General features: G+C 37.6%; 1 protein-coding gene and 1 non-coding gene across 3 annotated transcripts in view; both read right to left on the bottom strand.

The window, feature by feature from the left end:
• SESN1 (sestrin 1) overlaps positions 1-23,773 on the bottom strand; it is a 114,504-nt gene that overhangs the window by 19,628 nt on the left and 71,103 nt on the right. Inside the window, exon 1 of one of the 2 annotated variants that reach the window (XM_027551258.1) lies at positions 3,249-3,469. The exons of the other annotated variant lie outside the window; for it this stretch is intronic. Coding sequence (XP_027407059.1) covers positions 3,249-3,350 — 102 coding nt within the window. The 5' untranslated portion in view covers positions 3,351-3,469. Of the gene's footprint in view, positions 1-3,248; positions 3,470-23,773 lie in introns of those variants that run through there. 2 annotated transcript variants of the gene reach the window in all.
• On the bottom strand, positions 6,531-6,602 carry TRNAC-GCA. The gene has a single exon. It is a non-coding gene; the product is annotated as a tRNA-Cys (tRNA).

Genomic DNA, 23,773 nt, shown 5'->3' with positions numbered 1-23,773 from the left:
TGAAGGAAAGGAATGGAAAGGAGTCTCTGATATTCAATACTCTAATTTCATTATTTTACTTAAGGCTAGTTCTAGGTAAAACAATTATATGAGCTCTGAGCTGTATCTCAATTTATCCTAATTCAGATTCTATCAGAAAGCAGATAATTGATTCCATCTAGCTTCCCATTGCACACAAACTGTTCTCTAACTTCTGGAAAAAGTAAACAGGTGACAGTTATCTTGAAAACATCCATGAAGTCTGTTTTCTAGAGTTCCTGTCTTTAATTACTCTCAAGAGTTTCTTTAAGAGTTTTTGATACTTAAAGGTCCTTTTAGATACCACTGTTGTTATACAATAGCATTCTCAACTTCTAAAGGGTTAAAAGTTTCAATTTACTGGAAAACTCACTTTTGAAACACTTCTTTTCCTAGTCACATGACAAAATAGTTGCTACCCTGTTTTCTAGCAGGTGTTGATTTTTTTTTTTTTTTAAGGCACTATGGGTATTCAATAGTTGGCTTATGGAAAGCCAAACTAAGTGCCTTTCATAACTTCCTAAAGGTTACTTCAATTGTGCCTTCATACGTATCTAAGAAACTGAATTACAGATTTAGAACAAATTTTGGCCAATTTAGACTCAAGGAGGCAGAAGTTGCCAACAGCTAATGACCTTGTGAAGCAGATGTATATGCTAATCACAACACAAAACCTCACTGGTTCTTGGTGAAGGTGTGGCTGGGAAATCTAACATGGGAACCAACAGTTCTCCTCTCAACAGTCCTCCTAATCAGCATCTTTGAAAGAGACAGCAACAGCTTCTGCTATCACAACATTTCTGCAAATCTCTGACGTGGTATCTGTTTCCTCTCCAGTGTATGATACTAACATACTAATTTTCACAACATGAAAATTCTCAGCAAATGTTGACAATACCACAGAATGACTGATGACTGTAATATATTCACTGTGTAAATCTGTTTATGTACTGAATGTATTGTTCTAATCAGATTTTTCAAGTTTGTCAGATACACTTATGAATCTATATAAATATCTTTTAGCAAAGGAATGGACAATTTGTCACAAACGCAAAATGAGAGCATTTACTGGCTTACACATCTATCCATTTGAAAAGTAACAACAATCAGATCTCTTGAATCATTTTATTTTTTCTCACTGCACTTGGTGCATTTTAAAACTATCTAGATCTCTTAATACTGATAATAGCAACAATGATGCTAACTTTGATTTGTAAAACATTACAAAAGCAGTTCTTTTTGAAACACATTTCAACAAGGCAAAAATATACTGTGTAAAAAAATAAGAGTTCCCATCCCACTCTCCCTTGTTTATGAGAATCATTGCCTATAGCTGTGTGCTAGCCTTTTGACATTTGAAATTTTTAAATAGAAATGAAGAAATCCTAAGGCCTTATAAAGAAATCTTCCTATGTACTAAAACAAAATGTACTAATGCTTCTTCTAAATTTGTCACTAACTCTTATAGGGAATTTAGAAATATTTAAAGTTCAGGTATCTCTTTTCCCAGTGTCTGGTATTCTATGAACTACATCCTAGAAAAATAAAAACTCAACTGACTTCAAAGTACTGGATTTATAAGGCTGACTTAGGCTCTTATGTGTGCCCTACACTTTAGTCAGGGTTCCATTTCTGGAAGGTGTTTTAACTTAAAGGCACTGTGGAAGTTTGCTATTTGAAAGAGTTCTGTTATTAATTATTTTGTAAAGTGAATAGTTTTCTTATAAAGCACTACTTCCTAATTTATCTTCCCACATGTTGGACGTTTTAAAACTGAAATACAACTACACAAAGCTGCCTGGTCTCCTGAACACAATCCCATAGGCTCTGTAATCAATGTGTAAGATAAAATGTATCTCTTTATCTTCTAGTTTACATGGCTATATTTAGAGATTCTAGATCTGGGCAAGAACCAGGATTCTACACACAAATACCACTAAGAAAGAACAGATTCAAGCACAATCATGAGGCTCACTTCTCAAAATGACAAAAGATCTGTTATGGCCTGCAAACAGAAATTGTAAATGCTATTTCAACACTTTTGAACCGTTTTCCCTCTATAGTAAAGTTTCAAAGCAACAGTCATGAGACTCTTTTTAGGTTGCTGTATTATCTGAAAACAAGGAGCACGCTATGTAAACATGAATGTTAAAATACAGAAGTGTTTGGTGTTCTACAACCTTCAGGAGAAAGTGTTCTTCATTTATGTTTATATTGAATATATGTGGTATACTCATAGTGTTGACTCCATTTACAAAAAAACATATAAAACTAACAGTCATTTTAGTGGGCAATAGTGCAGAGAAATTACCTGGTATTTACATTTCTTGAACTAAGTCAATACTTAAAACAATCTGATTTCAATTCAATTTTAATTACTATTTCTCTTTCTCCCTTGCTACCATTTGAATTAAAGGCTAAAATTTGAGTTAAAGTTGTACTGGTAACTTTCAATTGGGGTCCTACAGGACTTCCCTGGTGATCCAGTGGCTAAGACTCTGGTCTCTCAATGCAGGGACCCTGGGTTCAATCCCTGATCAGGGAACTAGATCCTGCATGCAGCAGGATATTCAACTGGTGCCCTCTTTGTAACCACTTGGTAAAAATACAAAATGTCACAATTAAATAGCTCTTTCCGAAGGCCAATTCAGACACAAAAGAAATATTAATAAACAAGAGTAAACGCTGTGCATAACGTCATAGAGCTGGCAGAACATAGTTATTCTAGGCAAAACTGACTGAGATGCATTTTTTTTTTTTTCTTTTTTAAAGTAAAAGGCAAAGAGTGAGGGTCACCAAATAATCTGTTTTGACAAGACGTTGAGGGGGAAAAAATCCATAGGCTGTTCCACCCCGGGACTAGAGTTTGTTTGGTTTCTGACTTGTGGAGACTTGTACAGAAGACAACGTTATTTACGTTTTGGAGACTTCCATTTAAATGATCCAGACAGCTTTCTCTTCCAGCCGTGGCACTTTCTGCCCGGAGACGACTCGCAGTGGCAAACGTCCCCCCAACCCACCACTGGCCGCCCCTTCACCTGAGGGGCGCGGGCCAGCCCGCCACGCCCCGCTGGGCAGGGCGCCGGCCGGGCGGTTGCTCCAGAGGCGCCCTCCCTGGGGAGCGTTCTCCGAAGCTGTTAGGGTGCGAGGGCAGAGAAGCGACGCGACTCTGTGCAGCCCAGACAGTCGGCTGGGTACCCGCCCTCTCGCCCGGTCCCTCGCCCAGGTACCTCGTCCTGGCCGCGGCTCCCACCACACTGCTTGCAGCCCAGCAGCTCCGAGACGGCCAGAGACGCCGTATACGCCTCGTTCGCGGCTGTAGCCAGGCGCATGTCGGCGCAGGGACAGTGGCGGATGCGCAGAGGTACCGCAACAGCGCAGAGGAGAGCGCTGGGCTGGCGGCCAGCCTACATATGAGCTGCAGCCTCAGTCAGCGCTGATGGCCGAGGCGGCGCGGGGCGGAACGGGGCGGCGCAAACAAACAAGCCACGCGGCCCCGCCCTTGCCGTCACTCAGCTGAGTGGGCGGCCGCGATAGCCAGTGGGGGCCCTCAGCGCCGCGGCGCCCCGCCTCCTCGGCGCGGAGGGGCGGGCCCTGGCGGGGGCAGTCAGTACGGCCCGGCAAAAAACAACCTCTAGGGACCGTAGAGGGACTGTACTTCCCCCAAGGAGCTCAATCCTCTGGTCCCTAGTGGGCTTGGTCTGCCGGGATGTGGGCCTACAGTGTGGCTGGAAGGTGCACCCTGAACTGTCGGGCTTCAGTGAAAGGCAAATGTGTACCCCTGTCCCAGCATCAGCAGCCGAGAGCCTGCCCTCCATCCACCCGTTCAGGTCCAATTACCTGCCAAAGGGCAACCAACCTCTAGGCTGACTCCGACACCACTAGGAGGAAATCAAATTTGCTTCACATTTTATGAAGTCTTGAAATTTCCCTTCTTTCTTTCCAAAAAATGCCCAAACAAAGCTGATTGGACCATAAAATACAGAAACAAGCAGGAGACCATGACCTACATTCAGTTAAAAATTATTTTTGGTAAACTATGTAGAAACTAAGTATCAACTCTCCTACACAGATAATAAGCCTTGGCAGCAGATCTCTAAATTTTCTTCTTCCCAAGTATATTCGAAAGCATTTAAATTTCTAATGTTTCCTCATAAGTACCCTGGATCTAAAGAAAGAATCTCTCTCTGAAACCCGATGAGGAACTTGAAAAAACACATCATAAAGGAACACAACTGACATTGTTGGATCTGAAACACAAATCTCTCAAGTCTTCTGTCATAACTGTTAGCTTAGGGCTCCATTAACTTCTTTAAAAAAAAAAATAAATTAACTCCTAAATTAGATCTCTTTTTGCATGTTTGCCCTGTATTTTCAACCTTACATGCTCAGGTTAAAAAAAAAAAAAAAAAGTTGGAACATTCTATCAGAAACAAGTGGAGTTTAAGTCAATGAATATGGACCCGCTCATAGATGAATATTAAGTTTCAGTCTTAGAGGTTACAATGTCTCAGAGAAAACTGAGTTACTTTTTTAGCTCTTAAACTGTCACATTTTAAAAGCAGAATGTTAAAATGGTTACTTTTTATTTATCGTCTCCAGATAAATAAGATTATATGTTCTAATATACTTTTTATAAATTGCTGAAGCACCCAAATACGTGGTCAAGAAAAGCAATTGGAGGTTAATAATTAACACAGAATAAGGCTACAGAGACGTCCAAGTGCTCTTTCTCTGAGCAGAGCCACAAAACAATAACAACAAAACTGTATAATCTAATGCCCACTCAGCCACAAACAGGCAAAAGTAAACACAGAAAATCATCCAATTTGCAGCTATATGACATACCTTCCAAGATAAACTGATTGTACATGAGTAACTTGGAAACATAAATGACTTGATGTAAGGGTTGTGAGCGATAAAGCTACTTAATGAGGGAAGTATGTGAAAAATGATGACTCTGGTTCTAGAAGAGTTGAGCTGTGATTTTATTTTCTGGAAAGAAAACAGCAGTGAGGGTTAGTTGTCTAGTTGGGCATAACCTTGTCTGATATTAAAATTATATTATTTGCAAAATGGAGAAGGTTTGCCTTACTGTTTTTTTTAATGAGAGGCAAGGGAAAAGCATGTATCTAGCCAATGCAAAAGTGGTTTAAAACATTTAAATGCAAATTAGAACTGCAAACTGTGTGTGTACATGTGTATATATTCATATGTGTGTATATATATATATGTTCATATCTGATACTTCATGATTCATAAATTTTGAAGATACATATGTTGAAATTTAATAGGAAGCTCCCATTAGGATTTCTTTTTTTTTTTTTTTAAAGAAAATTTCAGTTTATTTTGATGCTGCCTTACATAAAAAGAAAATTAATTTTAATATATTCTATTTCAGTCCTATCGAGGCCCTTCAAGTCATTAGATAGTACTAATTTTTGCTTTTTGATCGAGCAGTAACTGAATTAGTCACTCTCTTCTATAACATAAAAAGGTTGCCTCCAAATAAATCTATTAACCAAGAGTTCCAACAACTGTATTGACCTGCAAATATTATGCAGATCTCATTTCTGAGATTTTTTACAAATCATTTAATAAAGAGTTTGTATTTTCCAAAGATTTCACTACTTGAGTTGGCCAGATATCCTGAAGGTGCTTCTCTTAATGAACTTCCAGTGCTAAGCATGTAATAAATCTCCTGAACACCAATTAGTAATTGGAAAGGACTATGCTTTTGATATTTACCATAGGCTATCATTATAGGCTAGCGGCTATTTACAAAGTCTGCTATTTAAACATTTCATTTCAACATTTTATTTCTTCAATGAAGAATCCTGACATCTAATCCAAGAAGTAATAGTAATTCTGAATTTCTCCTTTTTTCTAAAAATGTTCTGGGCACTCCCTAGTGGCTACATGGTTAGGACCACATGCTTTCACTGCTGAGAATGTGTGTTCAATCTCTGGTTGGGGAACTAAGCTCCTGCAAGCTATGAGACATGGCCAAAAACGTACATACATACATACATACATACATAAATGGGCTTCCCTTGTGGCTCAGTGGTAAAGAATCCACCTGGCAATGCAGGAGACCAGGAGAAGCAAGTTTGATCCCTGGATCTGGAAGATCCCCTGGAGGAGGGTATGGCAACCCATTCCAGTATTCTTGCCAGGAAAATCCTATGGACAGAGGAGCCTGGCAGGCTATGGTCCATGGGGTCACAAAGAGTTGGACACAACTGGACGGACTGAGCACACACATACATAAATGTTGGGGGTTAACCTACCCAACTCAACTGTATCAAAGTGAGGTTTTTGCACTTGACATTAATAATAATGATCTCAATGCTAATTGCCCCAGAACAAGATGGTGAAAGTGAAAGTGAAGTCGCTCAGTCGTGTTGGACTCTTTGCAACCTCATGGACCATAGCCTACCAGGCTCCGCAGTCCATGGGATTTTCCAGGCAAGAATACTGGAGTGGGCTGCCATTTCTTTCTCCAGGGGATCTTCCCAACCCAGGGATCGAACCTGGGTCTCCTGCATTGCAGACAGACGCTTTACCGTCTGAGCTACTAGGGAAGCCCATGGTACGCCCATGTGAAAAACAAGAGTGGTGTCAAATGACTTGATCTGAGCAGAGACCCATGAAGCATTAGAGTCCAGACTTGGACTGGTGGTTCAAGATGGGCTTCCTGAAGTAAGTGATATCTGAGCTAGGGCTTAGAGGATTAATAGAGAGGCCTTGGAAAGAAAATTGGTGGAGTGTTTGGGAGAGTAAAGACAGAGTTCTACGCAAAGAAACTAGCACTGTGCAAAGGCCCAGAGGCAGGGGAGAGGGAAGCTGAATAAAGGAAGTTCACTGGTGTCTGGTGGAGAAGGGAATGGCAACCCACTCTAGTATTCTTGCCTGGAGAATCCCATGAACAGAGGAGCCTAGTGGGCTACAATCCATGGGGTCGCAAAGAATCAGACACGACTGAGCGAGTAACACAACAACAACAACTGGTGTCTGGAGGGCTTCCCTGCTGGCTCTGCTGGTAAAGAATCCACTTGCAATGCGGGAGACCTGGGTTTGATCCCTGGGTTGGGAAGATCCCCTGGAGAAGGGAACAGCTATGCACTCCAGTATTCTGGCCTGGAGAATTCCATGGACTGTATAGTCCATGGGGGAAGCAAAGACTGGATATAATTGAGAAACTTTCACTCACTCACTCACTCACTGGTGTCTAGAGCAGAGAGTTTGGAGAGTAATGGATGGAGTTTAGGTCAAACAGTAAGGAGGGACCTTGTTTAAGATTCATTAAAGACAATAAATTTCATTTTTAAGAGTACTGTGGAGTTACTAAAAGTTTTAAAGAATGTAATGACATCAAATTTGCATTTCAGCTAAGGTTCAGGCAAAACTAGAGGTACAAAGATGTGTTATGAAGATTGTTGAGGTAACTGTGGCAAAGGCAAGATGGTGTTCTGAAGAACAATGGAAATGAAGCAAAGTGCAGGGATGAAGGTAGATTTGTCTCTCTTGGGGCTACGTAGGTGATACAGTGGTAAAGAATCCACCTGCTGATCCAAGAGACACAGGAGTCATGGGTTCAATCCCTGGGTCGAGAAGATCCCCTGGAGTAGGAAATGGCAACCCACTCAAGTATTCTTGCCTGGGAAATCCCAAGGATAGAGGAATCTGGCAGGCTATAGTCCACGTGGTCACAAAGAGTCAGACATGACTAAGCATGCAACCACCATGCACTTGAGAAAGGAAATGATGCCTTATACTCTTGTTTTTGAAATTCAGGAGATAAATCTCAAATTGTATGCTCTCTTGACCAAGTGGCTTCCCTAAACCCATTAGACTTTTAAAAATATAGTCAATTCATGAAAAAGAATAGATATCTTTTAATAGAATACTAGTCAGGGCAAAAGGTGTAATTACACTTTCATTGGCCACATATTAAACCTTGAATTTTTTTTTATTAACTAAAGAAATTGAAAGTGAATTAAAGTACTGTAGATATGTAGATCTATTCTTCAGAATAGAAATATTTAATAATTGATTAGACACACATAACAATGATTTCAGCCATTAAACCAAACAACTCCTTTAAGAATGGGAGTGGGATTTGTTAGATTTATGTAGTTTAAGCTTCTTGAAAAAAATGCCCTATTGTCATTTAAAACATTTTTTATTTGGAATGAATTCTGGTTTATAATATTACTTCTGCTTACTAATTTTGTCTAGATTTTCCTCCTCTAGTTGATATCTTCCTGTTTCTTATATATAGCTTGCCTGCTAAGCACTTTTTTCCTTTCAACAGCATGTTTTGGGTACATTGAGATCGTTTCTCTTATTTGTCCTCTACTTTTTTCACTTCTTCAATTTAATTTTTAGAATTATGTTACTTATAAAGAAGCAAGAATGTTGACAAATTTTTGCTCTCTTTTCTCCTTCAGGGTTTCTTTTAGAAATGAACAGTTTTAAATTTTTATATAGGGTTTTAGAAACAGACCAGCACTCATATTTGTAAACAAGTAATATTCCAAATAGTGTCAGTAGTTTTAAATTAGAAAATCCCTTTCCTAAAAGAATAAGCATGCTAAGTCATGGTCAGGCTTTCCAGACTAATGATAAAAAGACCAAAATATCAGACACTAAGGATTTTACACATGTAAGGCAGATACAATTATTTCTATTTTAAAAATCTGTAAAACAGAAATGTAAAATATTGGTAATTCATCCAAAGTTGTAAAAGTAGACTGAGTTTAGAACCTAGGTCTGTCTGAATCCAAAGCAGCATAAGCTAGGCTGCTGCTTTTAATGAATATTTTAAAAATTAGAATAATTGTGTGTTAGCCTACGTTCTTGATTCTGATAGCAAGAGAAGAAGGTAGGAAGAAAGAAAAATGTATCCCTTTTGTGAGATCTAGTTATCTCAGGGTGAGATCTGGTTTAAAAAAAAAAGAAAAGTAAAAAGCAATCATGCAATCAGTGGTCTTGGTCTTTGAGAGCTGCTTTCTTCTATTTCTCTATCCCTATCATTCCTCAGTGTCTTCCCAGACCTTTGCTGACTTCATGCTACCCCAAACTCCCCTATTACATAACTCACCTGAGTCTACCCAACCTCCTACCTGCTCCTCACATTACCACTCTTTTTCTTAGAATAACTGGTAGGTATTAGAAAGAGAATAGGTTTCTTAAACTAACTCATACCTATTATTGTATGAGGGACTGACATTTCATGCTAATTTAGTCTGTCTCAATAGAATGTAATATCAGAATATTTGTCTTGTTCACTGCTGTATTTCCAATGTCTTAGTGCCCAGCACACAGTAGACCTTCAATAAGAATGTAATGAATGAACACCACAGAGATGATTCCATTGAAAAAGAAGTTTAACTCAACTGAAAGCTTAAAAATGAATTTCAACATTCATATTATAAAAGATTTGGGCCATCCAGACAAACACTCTTGGAGGCTTTGGGGTCACTATTTAGGCAGGCAGGCAGGCTCTGCTTAGGAATCAACTTGTCCTTTCCAGCTCTAACAAGCTAATTGTATTTTTCATTGTCTCTTCTCATCAGGAACCCCAGGTATTCCCAAGCTCCTTTGATTTTTCTGTTCCTGTTCTCCTATACTGCCAAGATAGAGGCTATAAAGGTTTGGGCAATGGTACATATGGCTCACTTGTTAAGTCAGGCAGGTACTTACAAGTCAGACACTGCCTGTATTCATACCATTGTTTGACAAATTTACGAACATTTTAAAGCCCAAGTCTGGCTTTAAACATCCACAGGCTTATCTAAAGTGAAATATCAGGAAAGAAAGTGACAGTTGAGATACCAAAGTTAAATGGAAGAATTCATTCATTACAACTTTTAGAGGCTAATTACTTTTCAGCATTGTTTTGAGGTAAATAAGAAGGAAAAGGTTTAACTTGGAATAGGACAAGGTTCAGGAAAAAGGTGAGTGTAGTGGGAAGTTGAGAGTTAGGACTTTTTCCCATATGTTCTTAGGAGTTCAACTTATGAACTTAAGTTGGTAAGATACCAACTTAAAAAAAAAAGTAATGGAAGATACTTAATGTATGACATGTTCAAGTAGAAATATTTCTCAGACTATGCATATATGTTATATTTAAAGTAGTTTTGGAGGGGCCAGATTTAATCTCTACCTAAAAACATATGTGAAAATATTTTTAAATTCTCAAAATGCTTCTCTTTGTGGGCACTAGGCAATAACTGGTTTACATATGTAACCTATAATTTTAAGTCCAAGGAATATATTGGTCTGGCATAATATTAAAAAATTGTCTTTCCAAAACAGAATAAAATCAAACTTAGTGTCTTCAACTTATCCTGAGCCCACACAGACTTTATAGAACTGAATTTACCCACAGTTAAAGAGTTTAGGCTAAATGCATATTAGTAAGTCATCAGCTTAATCATGTCTGAATTTTGAATGTTTCATTCATACTAGAGATAATTTTCATTCAAAGAAACAAAATCCTAATGACAATGTTCTAAATCTTTTAAGCAAGTTATTTTTTGTTTATAACAGCTATCCTGACCTCTCTATCCATGCCCCTTCACCATGATTAGTACTACCAAGCAGTGAATAGAGTTCAATAATACATGTTTTTCTAACATAGCTCAAAGAACCCTCAGTTCCTTTGTGACAATCTTTAGTTGAAGGTCCTTTAATCCTTTAAATCACCTTCTTTCTTTGCCGCCTCCTGAGATCTCCTGTTTTTCAAGAGGGTATTAAGTTGTAGATCTTTAACTTGGTCACAAAGTACAAGGCCACATCTACAAACTACTTGCATGCTATCAAGTGTTTCAGAAATAACGGCATTTCACTGTACTTTCTCATCTGTTCTTCTGCCCTCCAAAACCCTCACTGCACCTCTGCAGGCCACGTTTCCCTTTGTGCAAAGGATGTGAGTACATTCAGGACATCATAGTTCACATATAAATTTATTTTCACTTGTTACTACTATCTTTCTGTTTAGCTAAAAATACTCAAAAAAAGAATAATGCAACTTTAAAAATTATTTTTTTTACATGAGTTTAAGTTTAAACAGAATTCAAGATCATTTCATTTGTAGTGATAGAAAAATCTGATTTTCCTAATTTTTGGCAAATAATTGAAAAATACAAAAATAGGATTTTATTCAGACGTTACAAGTTGGAGAAGGTAGTATTCTTTTTAAACTCATTATATCTTTAATTAAAAAAATATATTTGGGCATAGATTTATGTATGGATGTCAGTGCTGTTATTTTACCAATTAACAGAAATCTTAATACTACGTAAACACTTAGTATTCAGTCATTTATTATCTATATTTACTGAATGCCAACTATATGCATTTAGTTTCTTAAATCTATGGGCAAGCAGAAATATCTTAATTTGAGACTGGACATCTATTTTATTTAGACTTAAACCTCTTGTGTAAGTCACACAGATTGGCAGATAGCTTGGGATTCTGTCAGGGAACATTAAATAGGGAATCATCTACTTTACTGTCCAACTCTAGGCGGGGGGTGGGGGGGTGGGGGGGTGGGTACCAAACAAGTAAGAAAAACAAAAACCCAGAAGGTATGGCAATTTCTTAACAACCCTTCTAGTTTTAATCCCCTCAAATTTAAAATGAAGGGTTCCTGAACTTCTTGAGCTCTCAAACTTTACTTCAGCTTTAAAGTTCTACTCTGTGAATATAATTCCTGATTTTATCAAGAACTATATGCTTTAAGCTAACCAGATCCTGGCCTCCTCCTATACCAGGCTTCTTTGTACATTACTAGTGATTTCAGAATTGTATTTCTTGCAAGTACTTTAAAGATATTATGAAACATTAGTTTTGAGCTTTTTTTTTTCAAGGTAACCTACAAACATATATAAACATTAAATGCACTGGAAACCATCAAAATAATAATTTAGATACTGGAGTAAATAAAACTTTTTCCATCTTCTCTGTGAGTACACGTTTGAACATTCTTATAAATTTGTCAGTGACAAGGAAGGATATAGTTTGTGTGTTCTTTCCTTTAAAAAAAATTCATGCCTGTCTGCCTCTGCTCAATGAGTAAAATTATAGTAGTGAGTGGGCTGCCACAGCATGTAGGTACTTTGCTGTGTGAATATAGACTTCTCTGATATTATGAATATAAGAAAATACAGAAATACAGTAACTATAATCCATAACCCCTTTATTTCAAATTTGCTTAAAACATAAGATAGCCTCATTGTTCTCACTAATTGGCTTAATAATGTAACTTATATGAACTTTAAAGAGATCATTTATTAGTAAAACACCAGTTTTAGATATTGTATATAAATCAGAATCCTGATAATATTGTTTCACTAAAGACTATGCTGACAAAAAAAAAAAATCAGACGTGAATATTACTTTTATATACATGCCACATCTCCTGTTCTGTTCACTAGAACTCCCAGTAGGTTTAGAAAATCCGTCTAGTCTGTAGCTCCCAATGTTGTTCATCCAAGGCTTAGGTCAGGCTTTAAGGTTCAGAGAATGTTCCTAGGATTTATGCTGGTTCTAAAGGAGTGCTAGGGAAAATCTAGTTCAAAGTCTCATTCCCATCAATGCCAAATAGAGCCTTAGAGGAAAGACTCTTATAACCACAATGATTTGATTATTGTTTACTGAATGAAAAACCAAACTTGTCTTCCAGTACAACTTTTATTTAAGCTGTCCTGGATTTGGTCTATAACTGAAAGGACTATCAATTCTTCTAGCCCTTCTCCAGAAACATGAATAAAGTCAGTCTTATCCTTTAGTAACATACATGCCAATATGATCAATAGTAGCTTTTAACCTAAAACACAAAAAGTTGACCTACTAAATTTTTCAATGATGATCTTTGGAATTGTTTCTATTAACAATAAGGATATTATTGATCTCCAAGCTAATCTTTTGTGTTTGTGACAGGCAGGTCTTTAAATAGTCTATTTACTCTTTACAATGAGAACATGCTTTCTGACAGAAAATTCAACTTTCAAGTATTCAACCAGATTTTTAAAAATTAAACCATAGTAATTTGTGCATTATAAAGGTACAACTAAAATCTTAAAACCTTAAAATATAGAACACTAAATTTACAAATTGATGGGTTAAAAAAATCTAAACTTCAAAAAATATCAGAAAAAAGCATATGGATCAGGAGGAAGGCAAAAGCAGAGTCAAAAGCAGCAGGATACAGTTCAAATAGGTCACACTCAACTTTTGACTTTCCCAAAGAACAAAGAAACAAGCTTAGCAACAGTTTTCAGCCAATCAGAAAGCAGACAAAGAGGTAAGGCCTCAACCACTCCAGATACCAAAGAAGTCCAACCTTCAATGTGTGTTTTTTTGTTTTTAAATTATACAGAGTCAGAGCAGAGACAAGTTATATAACAGATTAGAGTGTCCTGGGTTAAAAGTAACATAAAGAAAGATAAAATCCTTTCATCAACCTTTAACAAAATATATCCAATTTTAATAATGTCATGATAATTTCATTTTCATTTTTATTGTGCCAGACACTGTATACATTAAAGTTATCTTGAAAATATTTTTGTATTTGTAATAGTATATAGAATTTTGTGGGAAATTTTCTTTCTTATTTGTGGATGGAGGATAAGGGTAAGAATATGTATAAGATTCTTCTCTTTTTAAATTCCCTAATATTGGTTCTAAAATTCATGAGGGGATTCGAGAGGGGGTACCTACCAAAGAAGAAAATGCTGCAGTCCAGATCCAAAAATGTAAAATATGATTAAAAACAACCACATACAAATATAATCTTTGAAACAAGCAAGCAAACAACAAATTGTACAGTGTCATTCTATGTAAAATTTTTTCATTTCTATTACTCAATACATATCCTTGAGAGAAGCAAGTTTGAGGGTTTAGAAGAAATTTTTCAGAGTTACAGATTTCACCATTGTAATGTTTAGCTCAAACCTAAGTATTTGCTTAAATTGACAGTTACTTGAAGTAGAAACATAAAAACACAATGAAACAATAGTGAAGAATTTTCTTCATTCTGTTTTTGGCTTGCCAAATTTATAAAGTATTCTAAAGCAGTTTCTAATATTTTCCCTAAAAATCTTCAAGAACAACTTTGTTTGTTGTTTTTTTAAGTACTGCTTAAATCATTTGCAAGTTTTAGCTCCCTAAAAAGATAATTACTTTAAATACATCAGTTTGACTTGCCATATCAGTTGTCTCCTGAACTTACCATGTACTAAACATAGGGAGATTTCCTACCAATAGTGTAGGGTGCTGTCAAAAATGTATACATGTATGTATACTTCTTCTCAATATTTCATTGTATTCTATACATCCCTAGGAAGTTAGAGAGAAATTAAAATATATTTGGAGACTAACTCTAGGTTTTGCTAAAGAATAGAGGAAAACAATAGAATGGGAAAGACTAGAGATCTCTTCAAGAAAATTAGAGATACCAAGGGAACATTTAATCCAAAGATGGGCTCAATAAAGGACAGAAATGGTATGGACCTAACAGAAGCAGAAGACATTAAGAAGAGGTGGCAAGAGTACACAGAAGAACTGTACAGAAAATGACCCAGATAACCATGATGGTGTGATCACTCACCTAGAGCCAGGCATCTCTGAGTGTGAAGTCAAGCGGGCCTTAGGAAGTATCACTACAAACAAAGCTAGTGGAGGTGATGGAATTCCAGTTGAAATATTTCAAATCCTAAAAGATGATGCTGTTGAAAGTGCTACACTCAATATGCCAGCAAATTTGGAAAACTCAGCAGTGGCTACAGGACTGGAAAAGGTCAGTTTTCATTCCAATCCCAAAGAAGGGCAATGCCAAAGAATGTTCAAACTACTGCACAATTGCACTCATCTCACATGCTAGCAAAGTAATGCTCAAAATTCTCCAAGCCAGGTTTAAACACTACGCGAACCAAGAACTTGCAGATGTCCAAGCTGGATTTAAAAAGAGCAGAGGAACCAGAGATCAAATTGCCAATATCCGTTGAATCATCAAAAAAGCAAGAGAATTCCAGAAAAACATCTACTTCTGCTTCATTGACTACACTAAAGCCTTTGACTGTGTGGATCACAACAAACTGTGGAAAATTCAAGAGATGGGAAAACCAGGCCACCTGACCTGCCTTCTGAGAAAGCTGTAGGCAGGTCAAGAAGCAACAGTAAGAACCAGATATAGAACAGTGGACTGGTTCAAAGTTGGGAAAGGAGTACATCAAGGTTGTCTATTGTCACCCTGCTTATTTAACTTATATGCAGAGTACATCATGCGAAATGTCAGGCTGGATGAAGCACAAGTTGGAATCAAGATTGCTGGGAGAAATATCAATAACCTCAGATACGCAGATAACACTACCCTTATGGCAGAAAGTGAAGAACTAAAGAGCCTCTTGATGAAAGTGAAAGAGAAGAGTAAAAAAGTTGGCTTAAAGCTCAACATTCAGAAAACTAAGATCATGGCATCCAGTCCCATCACTTCATGGCAAATAGATGGGGAAACAGTGACAGACTTTATTTTTTTTTTTTTTGGCTCCAAAATCACTGCGGATGGTGATTGCAGCCATGAAATTAAAAGACGCTTACTCCTTGGAAGGAAAGTTATGACCAACCTAGACAGCATATTAAAAAGCAGAGACATTACTTTGCCAAAAAAAGTCCGTCTAGTCAAGGCTATAGTTTTTTCCAGTAGTCATGTATGAGTGTGAGAGTTGAACAATAAAGAAAGCTGAGCACCGAAGAATTGATGCTTTCGAACTGTGGTGTTGGAGAAGACTCTTGAGAGTCCCTTGGACTGCAAGGAGAGCCTACCAGTCCATCCTAAAGGAAATCAGTCCTGGGTGTTCATTGGAAGGACTGATGCTGAAGCTGAAACTCCAATACTTTGGCCACCTGATGTGAAGAGCTGGCATTTGAAAAGACCCTGATGCTGGGAAAGATTGAAGGCGGGAGGAAAAGGGGAAAACAGAGGATGAGATGGTTGGATGACATCATTGACTCAATGGACAAGTGTTTGATTAAACTCTAGGAGTTGGTGATGGACAGGGAGGCCTGATATGCTGCAGTCCAAGGGGTCACAAAGAGTTGGACGTGACTGAGCAACTGAACTGAACTGAGCCACCAGGGATGCCCCTCAGAAATGAAAAACTTCGAGACAAAGAGGTTAAATACCTAAGTTTACAGAGCAAACAAGGGGCTTGAGTGAAGGTTAGAACTTAAGTCTGTCTGCCTCCAAGGGCATGTTCTTTCTACTATACCATGATGATCTCATAGATTTAGTATTCTTTTCACTGTTAATATTCCAGTGATTGCATGTCGATTAGGAAAGAGGTCAATGGACCATGAACTTTCCTCTTCATCTCTTCCTATCTTCCCTGTTCTATTTTCTCTGCAATCTCTTTTGTATAACTGACTGTTCAGCCCACTCTCTGTGACCACCCAATTCATTAGAACATCATTCCTTTCCAGGAAATCTAGACTGACTCTCCATTGATGCTACTGCCAGAATAAAAATGCTCTATAACATCTAGAAAACATTACATTTTATATAAAAGAGAAAAAGGAAAACATAAATGAAGACAAACTGGCACACAATTATCATCAGTCAGTATGAAAGACTTCAAACATAAGAAAACATGGTAACTTTTCTTAGTGGCTAAATATCATATTGCCTACTGAAAAAAAAATATAGAATTCAGAGTGATTTATTTAGTAGGATTATATCTAGTGATTATTTACACATACACATACATATTTTGGACTTCCCTGGTGGCTCAGACGGTAAAGTGTCTGTCTGCAATGCGGGAGACCTGGGTTCGATCCCTGGGTAGGGAAGATCCCATGGAGAAGGAAATAGCAACCCACTCCAGTACTCTTGCCTGGAAAATTCCATGAACTGAGGAGCCTGAGGGGTCGCAAAGAGTCGGACACGACTGAGTGACTTCACTATACATATTTTATGTATGTATTTACACATACATATTTTAAGGGATTAAAATCCCTTAAAATATTTTCTTCTACATTTGAAAATCAGTACTTCCGGCCAAATAGGTGATTATTATAGACTATTAATATAGTAATATCTCTTTATACCTGAATTGACTTTTTTTTTGACAAGCTTGAGAATCCAGAATAAGCAAGAAAAAAAAAGTTAAACAGATGCCACAGAATATATATATTAATACCAAAGAGTACATACTGCACTCAGAGGAAAACCTTTGGTTTACCTTAGAGATAATTTACTTTTATTTTGTACAAAATTATAACTAGCTTATTTATTTAGTTTGTAAGTCCACAGTAATTTAGAAGGAAGTAGGGACTACTGTTTGAACTGACAGAAAAAGAATGATAGTCAATCATTTGATCACAAGGAAACGGTCAGAAAAATTCTAAAAAGCAGAAATAAGAATGTGGACAGCACAGTAGCAAGCCGTTTACTAAAAGTGCACTCTGACCTAAGCCTTAAAGAACTCTAATAGCACCACTCTCTGACAGATTAGGGTAATAACTAACCTCCAAAATAATGATTCTTTCTCATGTTGTACAAAACACCTACAAATATTTCTGTAAGAAATATAATTTAAAAGGTATAGCTGAACTGGCAAAGTAACAGAAATCTTCAGAAGTAAAAAATGACCAATAGAAGGAATCCAAGGAGGTAGGGATTATTCATAGGCTGGGAGCTATAAATCCCCAGTAACCCAGAGCAGCAACATAGGGAACAGATAGCAAAGACTAGGACTTGGGAAACTGGAGGGTGGGCAAGAGACCCCATCATAATGCCAACCTCAAAGGGCTAGACTATCACTGAAGCTAGGAAAAACACCTCAGCTACAAAAGGAAATAGAAAATTTTCCTGTTTCAACTTCTGTTCTTGGTTGAAGGGATGAAATCTCCCCTGAAAACTTTCAAACACAAAGTGGCTCACACATAAGGAGCTGGGGCCTAAAATCCCTTTACCTACCTGGACTGAAAACTAACGATCAAAAAAGGCAAGGATTCAGTTAAAGTGGACTGGTTATGTCCCCCAGGCTCCAGTCAGAAATGCAGATTATGTCTGAAGGAGATAAAATTCCAATGAATATGATCTTATGATAATAAAACATACTGTGGAAAAAAACAACATTACTGAGGTCTGAAGAAACAATGATCACCTGACTCAAACTTTCAAGACTTCAGGTATTAGAATTATAGATACAGAATACCAGTTTAATACATTTCTTAAATCTTTAAAGGAAATGGAAAGTATGGGTGAGGAACAATAAACCATAAAAAAAGACGGATTTAAAAATGGATTAAATATAGATTTTATAACTGAAACAAAACTCAATGGATAAACAGCATATTTAGCATAGATGAGAAAAATATTAATAAACTAGAAAATCTGAATATTCCAGAATGTAGCACATAACACAGAGAGATGGAAAATATGAAAGACAAAATTAAAAAACATGGAAGATGGAATAGAAGGTCTAATATAAATCTAATGAGTTCTTAAAGCAGAAAAGCAATATTCTAAGAGATGATGGTTGAGAATTTTCCAGAACTGATTAAAGACACCAATCCTCATTTTTCCAGGAAGTATAATGAATCCCATGCAGAGTAACTGAAAGGAAATATATATCTTTTGACAGAGTAAAACTGAAAAATTCCAAGAAAAAGGAAAGATCTTAAAGGTTATCCAAGAGAAAAGTCAGATTACCTACAAAGGAAAAACTAAACCAATAACCTAATTTTAACAATGGAAGTCAGAAATTGGGAAATAGTGTCTTTGAAACACCGAGAGAAAATGTACATTCTTGAATTATATTCACATATGAAACTATCTTTCAAGAAACTGAATGGAAGAAACACATTTTAAAAGAAAAAAAGTAAGAATCTACACCAGTAGATCCTCACTGAAGGAGCTTTGGTTCACAAAGAAGCAAAATGATCCTAGTAAGCCAAATGATCTTAGTATGGAAACTATATGTCAACAAAGAAAAAACCTGTGAAATGAAAAGCTTTTCACCCAAGTAGGATAGTATATTCCTTAAAGATCTGAAATAGCCTTGTATAAATGTATGTATTCATTTTCTTCACTTAGAGTGGAGTGGCCAGCTCATATAATAAGCATGTGTTAGTCACTCAAGTGTGTCTGACTCTTTGCAACCCCATGGACCGTAGCCTGCCAGGCTCCTCTGTCCATGGGATTCTCCAGGCAAGAATACTGAAGTGGGTTGCCATTCCCTTCTCCAGGGGATCTTCCTGACCCAGGGATCAAACCCAGGTCTCCTGCACTGCAGGCGATTCTTCACCCTCTGAGCCACCGGGGATGCAAGGAACTGCCACACTGTTTTCCACAGTGGTTGTATCATTTTTAGATTTTACTGCCAGCAGTGTACCAGAGAGTTCCAGAGGCTTCACGTCTTCACCAACCTTTAGCATAGTCAATATTTTTCATTTCAATCAAATGGATGTAGTGCAATGGTTCTTAACTGGGGGTGATTTTGCCCAGCTAGAGGACATTTGACAATGTCTGGATACATTTTTGGTTTTCACAACTGGTAGGTAGATGGGCTGCCACTGACACGTACTTGGGAGAGGCTAAAGATTCTGCCAAACCATCCTACAACACACAGGGCAACCCCTCACAGCAAAGAATTACTTGGCCCAAAATGTCAAGTGCTGAAATTGAGAAGCCCTTATGTATAAAGCAAATTAAAATGTATTGTGGTTTTAATTGGCATATCTTGGATAATTATATTGAACATCATTTCATATGCTTATTGGTCATTTATATATCTTCATTCATGAAGTGTCAGTTCAAATTTTTTGTTCATTTTTTAAAAATTTGGCTGGGAGTCTTGTTACTGAGTTGAAAGTGCTCTTTACTCTGTATACAAGTGCTTTATCTGATATATGTGTTGTAAATACTTTCTTTCAGTCTATGTCTTGTTTTGATGATTTTCTCAAATCATCAAAATTCAATAACTCAATATGGCAAAAAGTAAAGTGATCTTTCTTCCAGAGACTAGAGCAGGCAGAAATTGGAGTAAGATTGGGCTAAGTAACACAGTTTTGCTTTTAAAATCCTTGGGTCATAAAAAAGCACTTCCTAAAACGCAGTATTAGTTGATAACACATGGAAAACTGGGTAGCACCTACCACAGGGACAAAGAATCTAATAATTAAAAATGATTCCCTTAAGCCTAGGACCTGGGACAGAACAAACACCGGGGCATGTAAGCAGTATGTTGAACAAAGAGATACTAACAGTCCCTAAACAATGGTTATTTGTATCAGAAAATAATACCACCAAAAATATTTCAAAAAACTCTGCAGATGAAGAAATGAAAAAATGGCACTGGAATGGCACAGTGGTGCCTATTGGCGGCATGAGAGAAGGCATCTTTGAACTGGGTGTGAAGATTACCTTGAAAATGTACACTGTCTATACATTTAGAGTCTAAATTCACTTTCTTACAGTTTCATGATTACTCAAACACATTTAGCATATGAAAATGATGAACTCAAGATACTTTTTATCCTCTCTGCTTAAGAAAATTATTTATTCTTAAACATGTGCAATAATGTAAGCAGTAAATGGGGGACTAAAGTGGCAAAAATGGTCTTGAGTTCTATGAGGGATTTCAGAGGGCTACACTTCCTAAAGATTGCAAAGCTCCATGTCCTAGAAATATTTTTTTTTCCTAGCTGTTCATGAGTAAAGACACTATTAGGAACAATGAAACCATGGTTTAAAATACAGTAATTGTACCAAAAAGGTGGTCTCCAGACTAAGTGCACTTGATTCAGGCCAATTTTACTTTTCAGAAAAATTCTTATGAGCAGCAGGTTTGATTCTGCTTTATTAAATACTTTTCCTGAGGGTGAATTATTGCCTAAAATGCCATGAATGCTGAATTTTAGATGTTGCCATTTTTATACCACCTCCTATCCCACTGAAACACTCCTTCTCCCCAATAATAAGCAGATTTTTTAGTAAGGAAGGAAGTGTTCATTATTTTCCTATATAAATCTGCATTCAATTAAAGTCTATTTTCCTGAGCTTCTTCAATCCCCTCAGTAAAGTTCTTAGATATAGTCAAAGACTGACAGAAAATATAAGCTCTTAGTAAGGTAACCAACATCAGTATGTTGGGTCCCTTCTTTCCCTCTAGTATTGTGGAAGGTAAAAATTAATAAATGGCCTTTTAACTTGGCCATAGCTTTCCCTGACACTTGGGATTAGAGGCATGTGTCTGCTTCCTCGGGTTTCCTCATTCTTTGGTCCTGCAAAAGCATAAACAAGATCCCTAGCTCTGGAACCCTCAGAATCTGAGCTTTACTACCTGACAAGAAGTTACTGATAGAACCCTTTGATTTGAGAATCATCTGAGGAGAGGCATAAAAATAAAAAATAAGAATAATGGGTCCTGGGGAAGCAGGGATATCAGAAAAACTACTTAGGACTACGAATGCCCACAGTGGCCTGAGCAGTGTTTTACGTCCAGAGCATTCACATAAAGGTGTGGATGCTAAGTAATTGGTTCTTATGCATGCAGTGTATGCTACGGGAAGAAGACAGTAGATTTCATCAGTGTATTGATAAATTAGGAAACTGAACTTTTTCATGTCTCAACCTATTTTCTTGGCTGCCTAAAGTGATTTCATCCATAAGTTTGAGAACAGGGTAGAAACAGGTGAAAAAGAGAAAAAATAAAAATGACCAGGACCTGGATTAGAAAGAAATCTGTCACAAAGGACATATCCGGGCTTCCCTGATAGCTCAGTTGGTAAAGTATCCGCCTGCAGTGCCGGAGACTCGGTTCGAATCCTGAGTTGGGAAGATCTGCTGGAGAAGGGATAGGTTACCCACTCCAGTATTCTTGGGCTTTCATTGTGGCTTAGCTGATAAAGAATCCACCTGCAATGCGAGAGACCTGGGTTTGATCCCTGGGTTGGGAAGATCCCCTGGAGAAGGGAAAGGCTACCCACTCCAGTAATTCTCCAGAATTCCATGGATTCTATAGTCCATGGGGTCACAGAGTCGGACACGACTGAGCGACTTTCACTTCACTCCTTCATGTCACAAAGGAAAAATAACTGTCTGAAATTCTCAAGATCCAGTCTTGGAAGGAACCATAAAATCACACATTATGTAATGACTATAACTCTATAGAACTGTGAAACAAAATGCAAGTGTATATAGAGTGTTATAGTCTATAAATTTCACATGGAGTGACTTGTGCAATTTCTCACAACAACCTTGTGAAATGGAGCTCATTATTCTTGTATTACCCAACAAGGAACCAGCCAACCTTTAAGTGGCAGAGATAGAGTCAGAGGTGGGTCTGTCTGACTTCAGGTCCAATGCCCCTTCCTTTCTCTTACTCAATAGTTTAAAATGTAGCTTCTGAGCCAGCTCTCAGGGAGCTTACAATCCAGTTGATGATAAAGACTCAGAAACAATGAGGCCAACACTAGAAATATGCAGGAAGAGTGTCAGTGAAGTCTTGAAAGATGGGTAGAGGGGAATGGCATAGGGTAGAGAACAAGCTTGATGAACTCCTGAAGACTATAAGGAGACTGTCTTGTCCCTGGCAGGGGATATGAGTTGGTAAGCAATGAGAAATAAGTTAGGGTCAGTTTTAGGGAGCTTACAAAGCCAGTGAAAGAGAAAACAAGAGAAAGCAAAAGGCAATAATGGAGGCCTAAAAGCTTTCTGAGTGGTGGCATAAAGTGGTGAAAGCAGTGTCTCTCTTAAGTGTACAAAATGAGTACAGGCAAAGGAAACCTGTGCACATCTAAGGAAGAGGTAGTGAGACTAACCATTCCCCTCCTTCAGCCTTACGACTTTACCAAACTTCATAGTCTGCCCACAGGGATCATTCCTAGACTTGTGCACAGGCTCTTACCTCTGACTACAATTCTGTTTCCTCTAATCCAAGCCTACTTCTCACCATTAGTCTGAAGTTAGAAGTCACTGCCTTGGAGAAGCCTTCCCTGACCCCTCCATGCCTGGGGTAAAATATCTCCCTTAAATATTTCCCTTGTTAAAGCACTTATCTCTGAATTGTAATTCCTAGTGGGTTAGCCAGTCTCTCTTATGAAACTGAAAGTTCCAAGGGTAAGAAATGACCCATGTTGTCCAGCACTGAGTCCTTTGGCACATAATGAGTGAATCAGAGGAAGAAAGGAGGGATATAAGATCAAGAAACAGATTTAGGGCTTACCGTCCCTAAAGTTTAGAGAAGGGAATGGCAACCTACTCCAGTATTCTTGTCTGGAGAATCCCATGGACAGAGGAGCCTAGTGAGCTACCAAGTCCATGGGGTTGCAAAGAGTTGGACACAACTAAGCAACTAACACACACACATATCCTTAAAGTTATATGAACAAGTAAAAAGACAGATACATGTATAGGCATGCTTAAATAAGGAAGAATGTAATTTGGAAGATGACTTCAATCTCAATAAAAGAGACATTCCAAGCCTTCTTTTCTTCTATCTACCTAAACCCCTCAAGGAAGGGGAGGGTTGAATCAGAGTCAGGACAAAGGTAGGAAGAAGATATACTTTTTATAACCACTGCTAGAGGGAAACAGGCTGTAATTTTTTTAAACCACATTTTGGCCTTAAAGGGAGCAAAGAATTTAACAACTTTCATTTAACAGCTCTCTACAGGGAGCACAGTGCTTTGCAAGAACCCACACAAGGTATTTCTGAGCATACTAAGATGAAAGAAACAT

Source organism: Bos indicus x Bos taurus, chromosome 9 (genome assembly GCF_003369695.1).
Source record: "Bos indicus x Bos taurus breed Angus x Brahman F1 hybrid chromosome 9, Bos_hybrid_MaternalHap_v2.0, whole genome shotgun sequence".
NCBI lineage: Eukaryota > Metazoa > Chordata > Mammalia > Artiodactyla > Bovidae > Bos > Bos indicus x Bos taurus.
The sequence above is the reverse complement of the archived record's forward strand: the minus strand, read 5'-3'. Positions and strand labels throughout refer to the sequence as shown.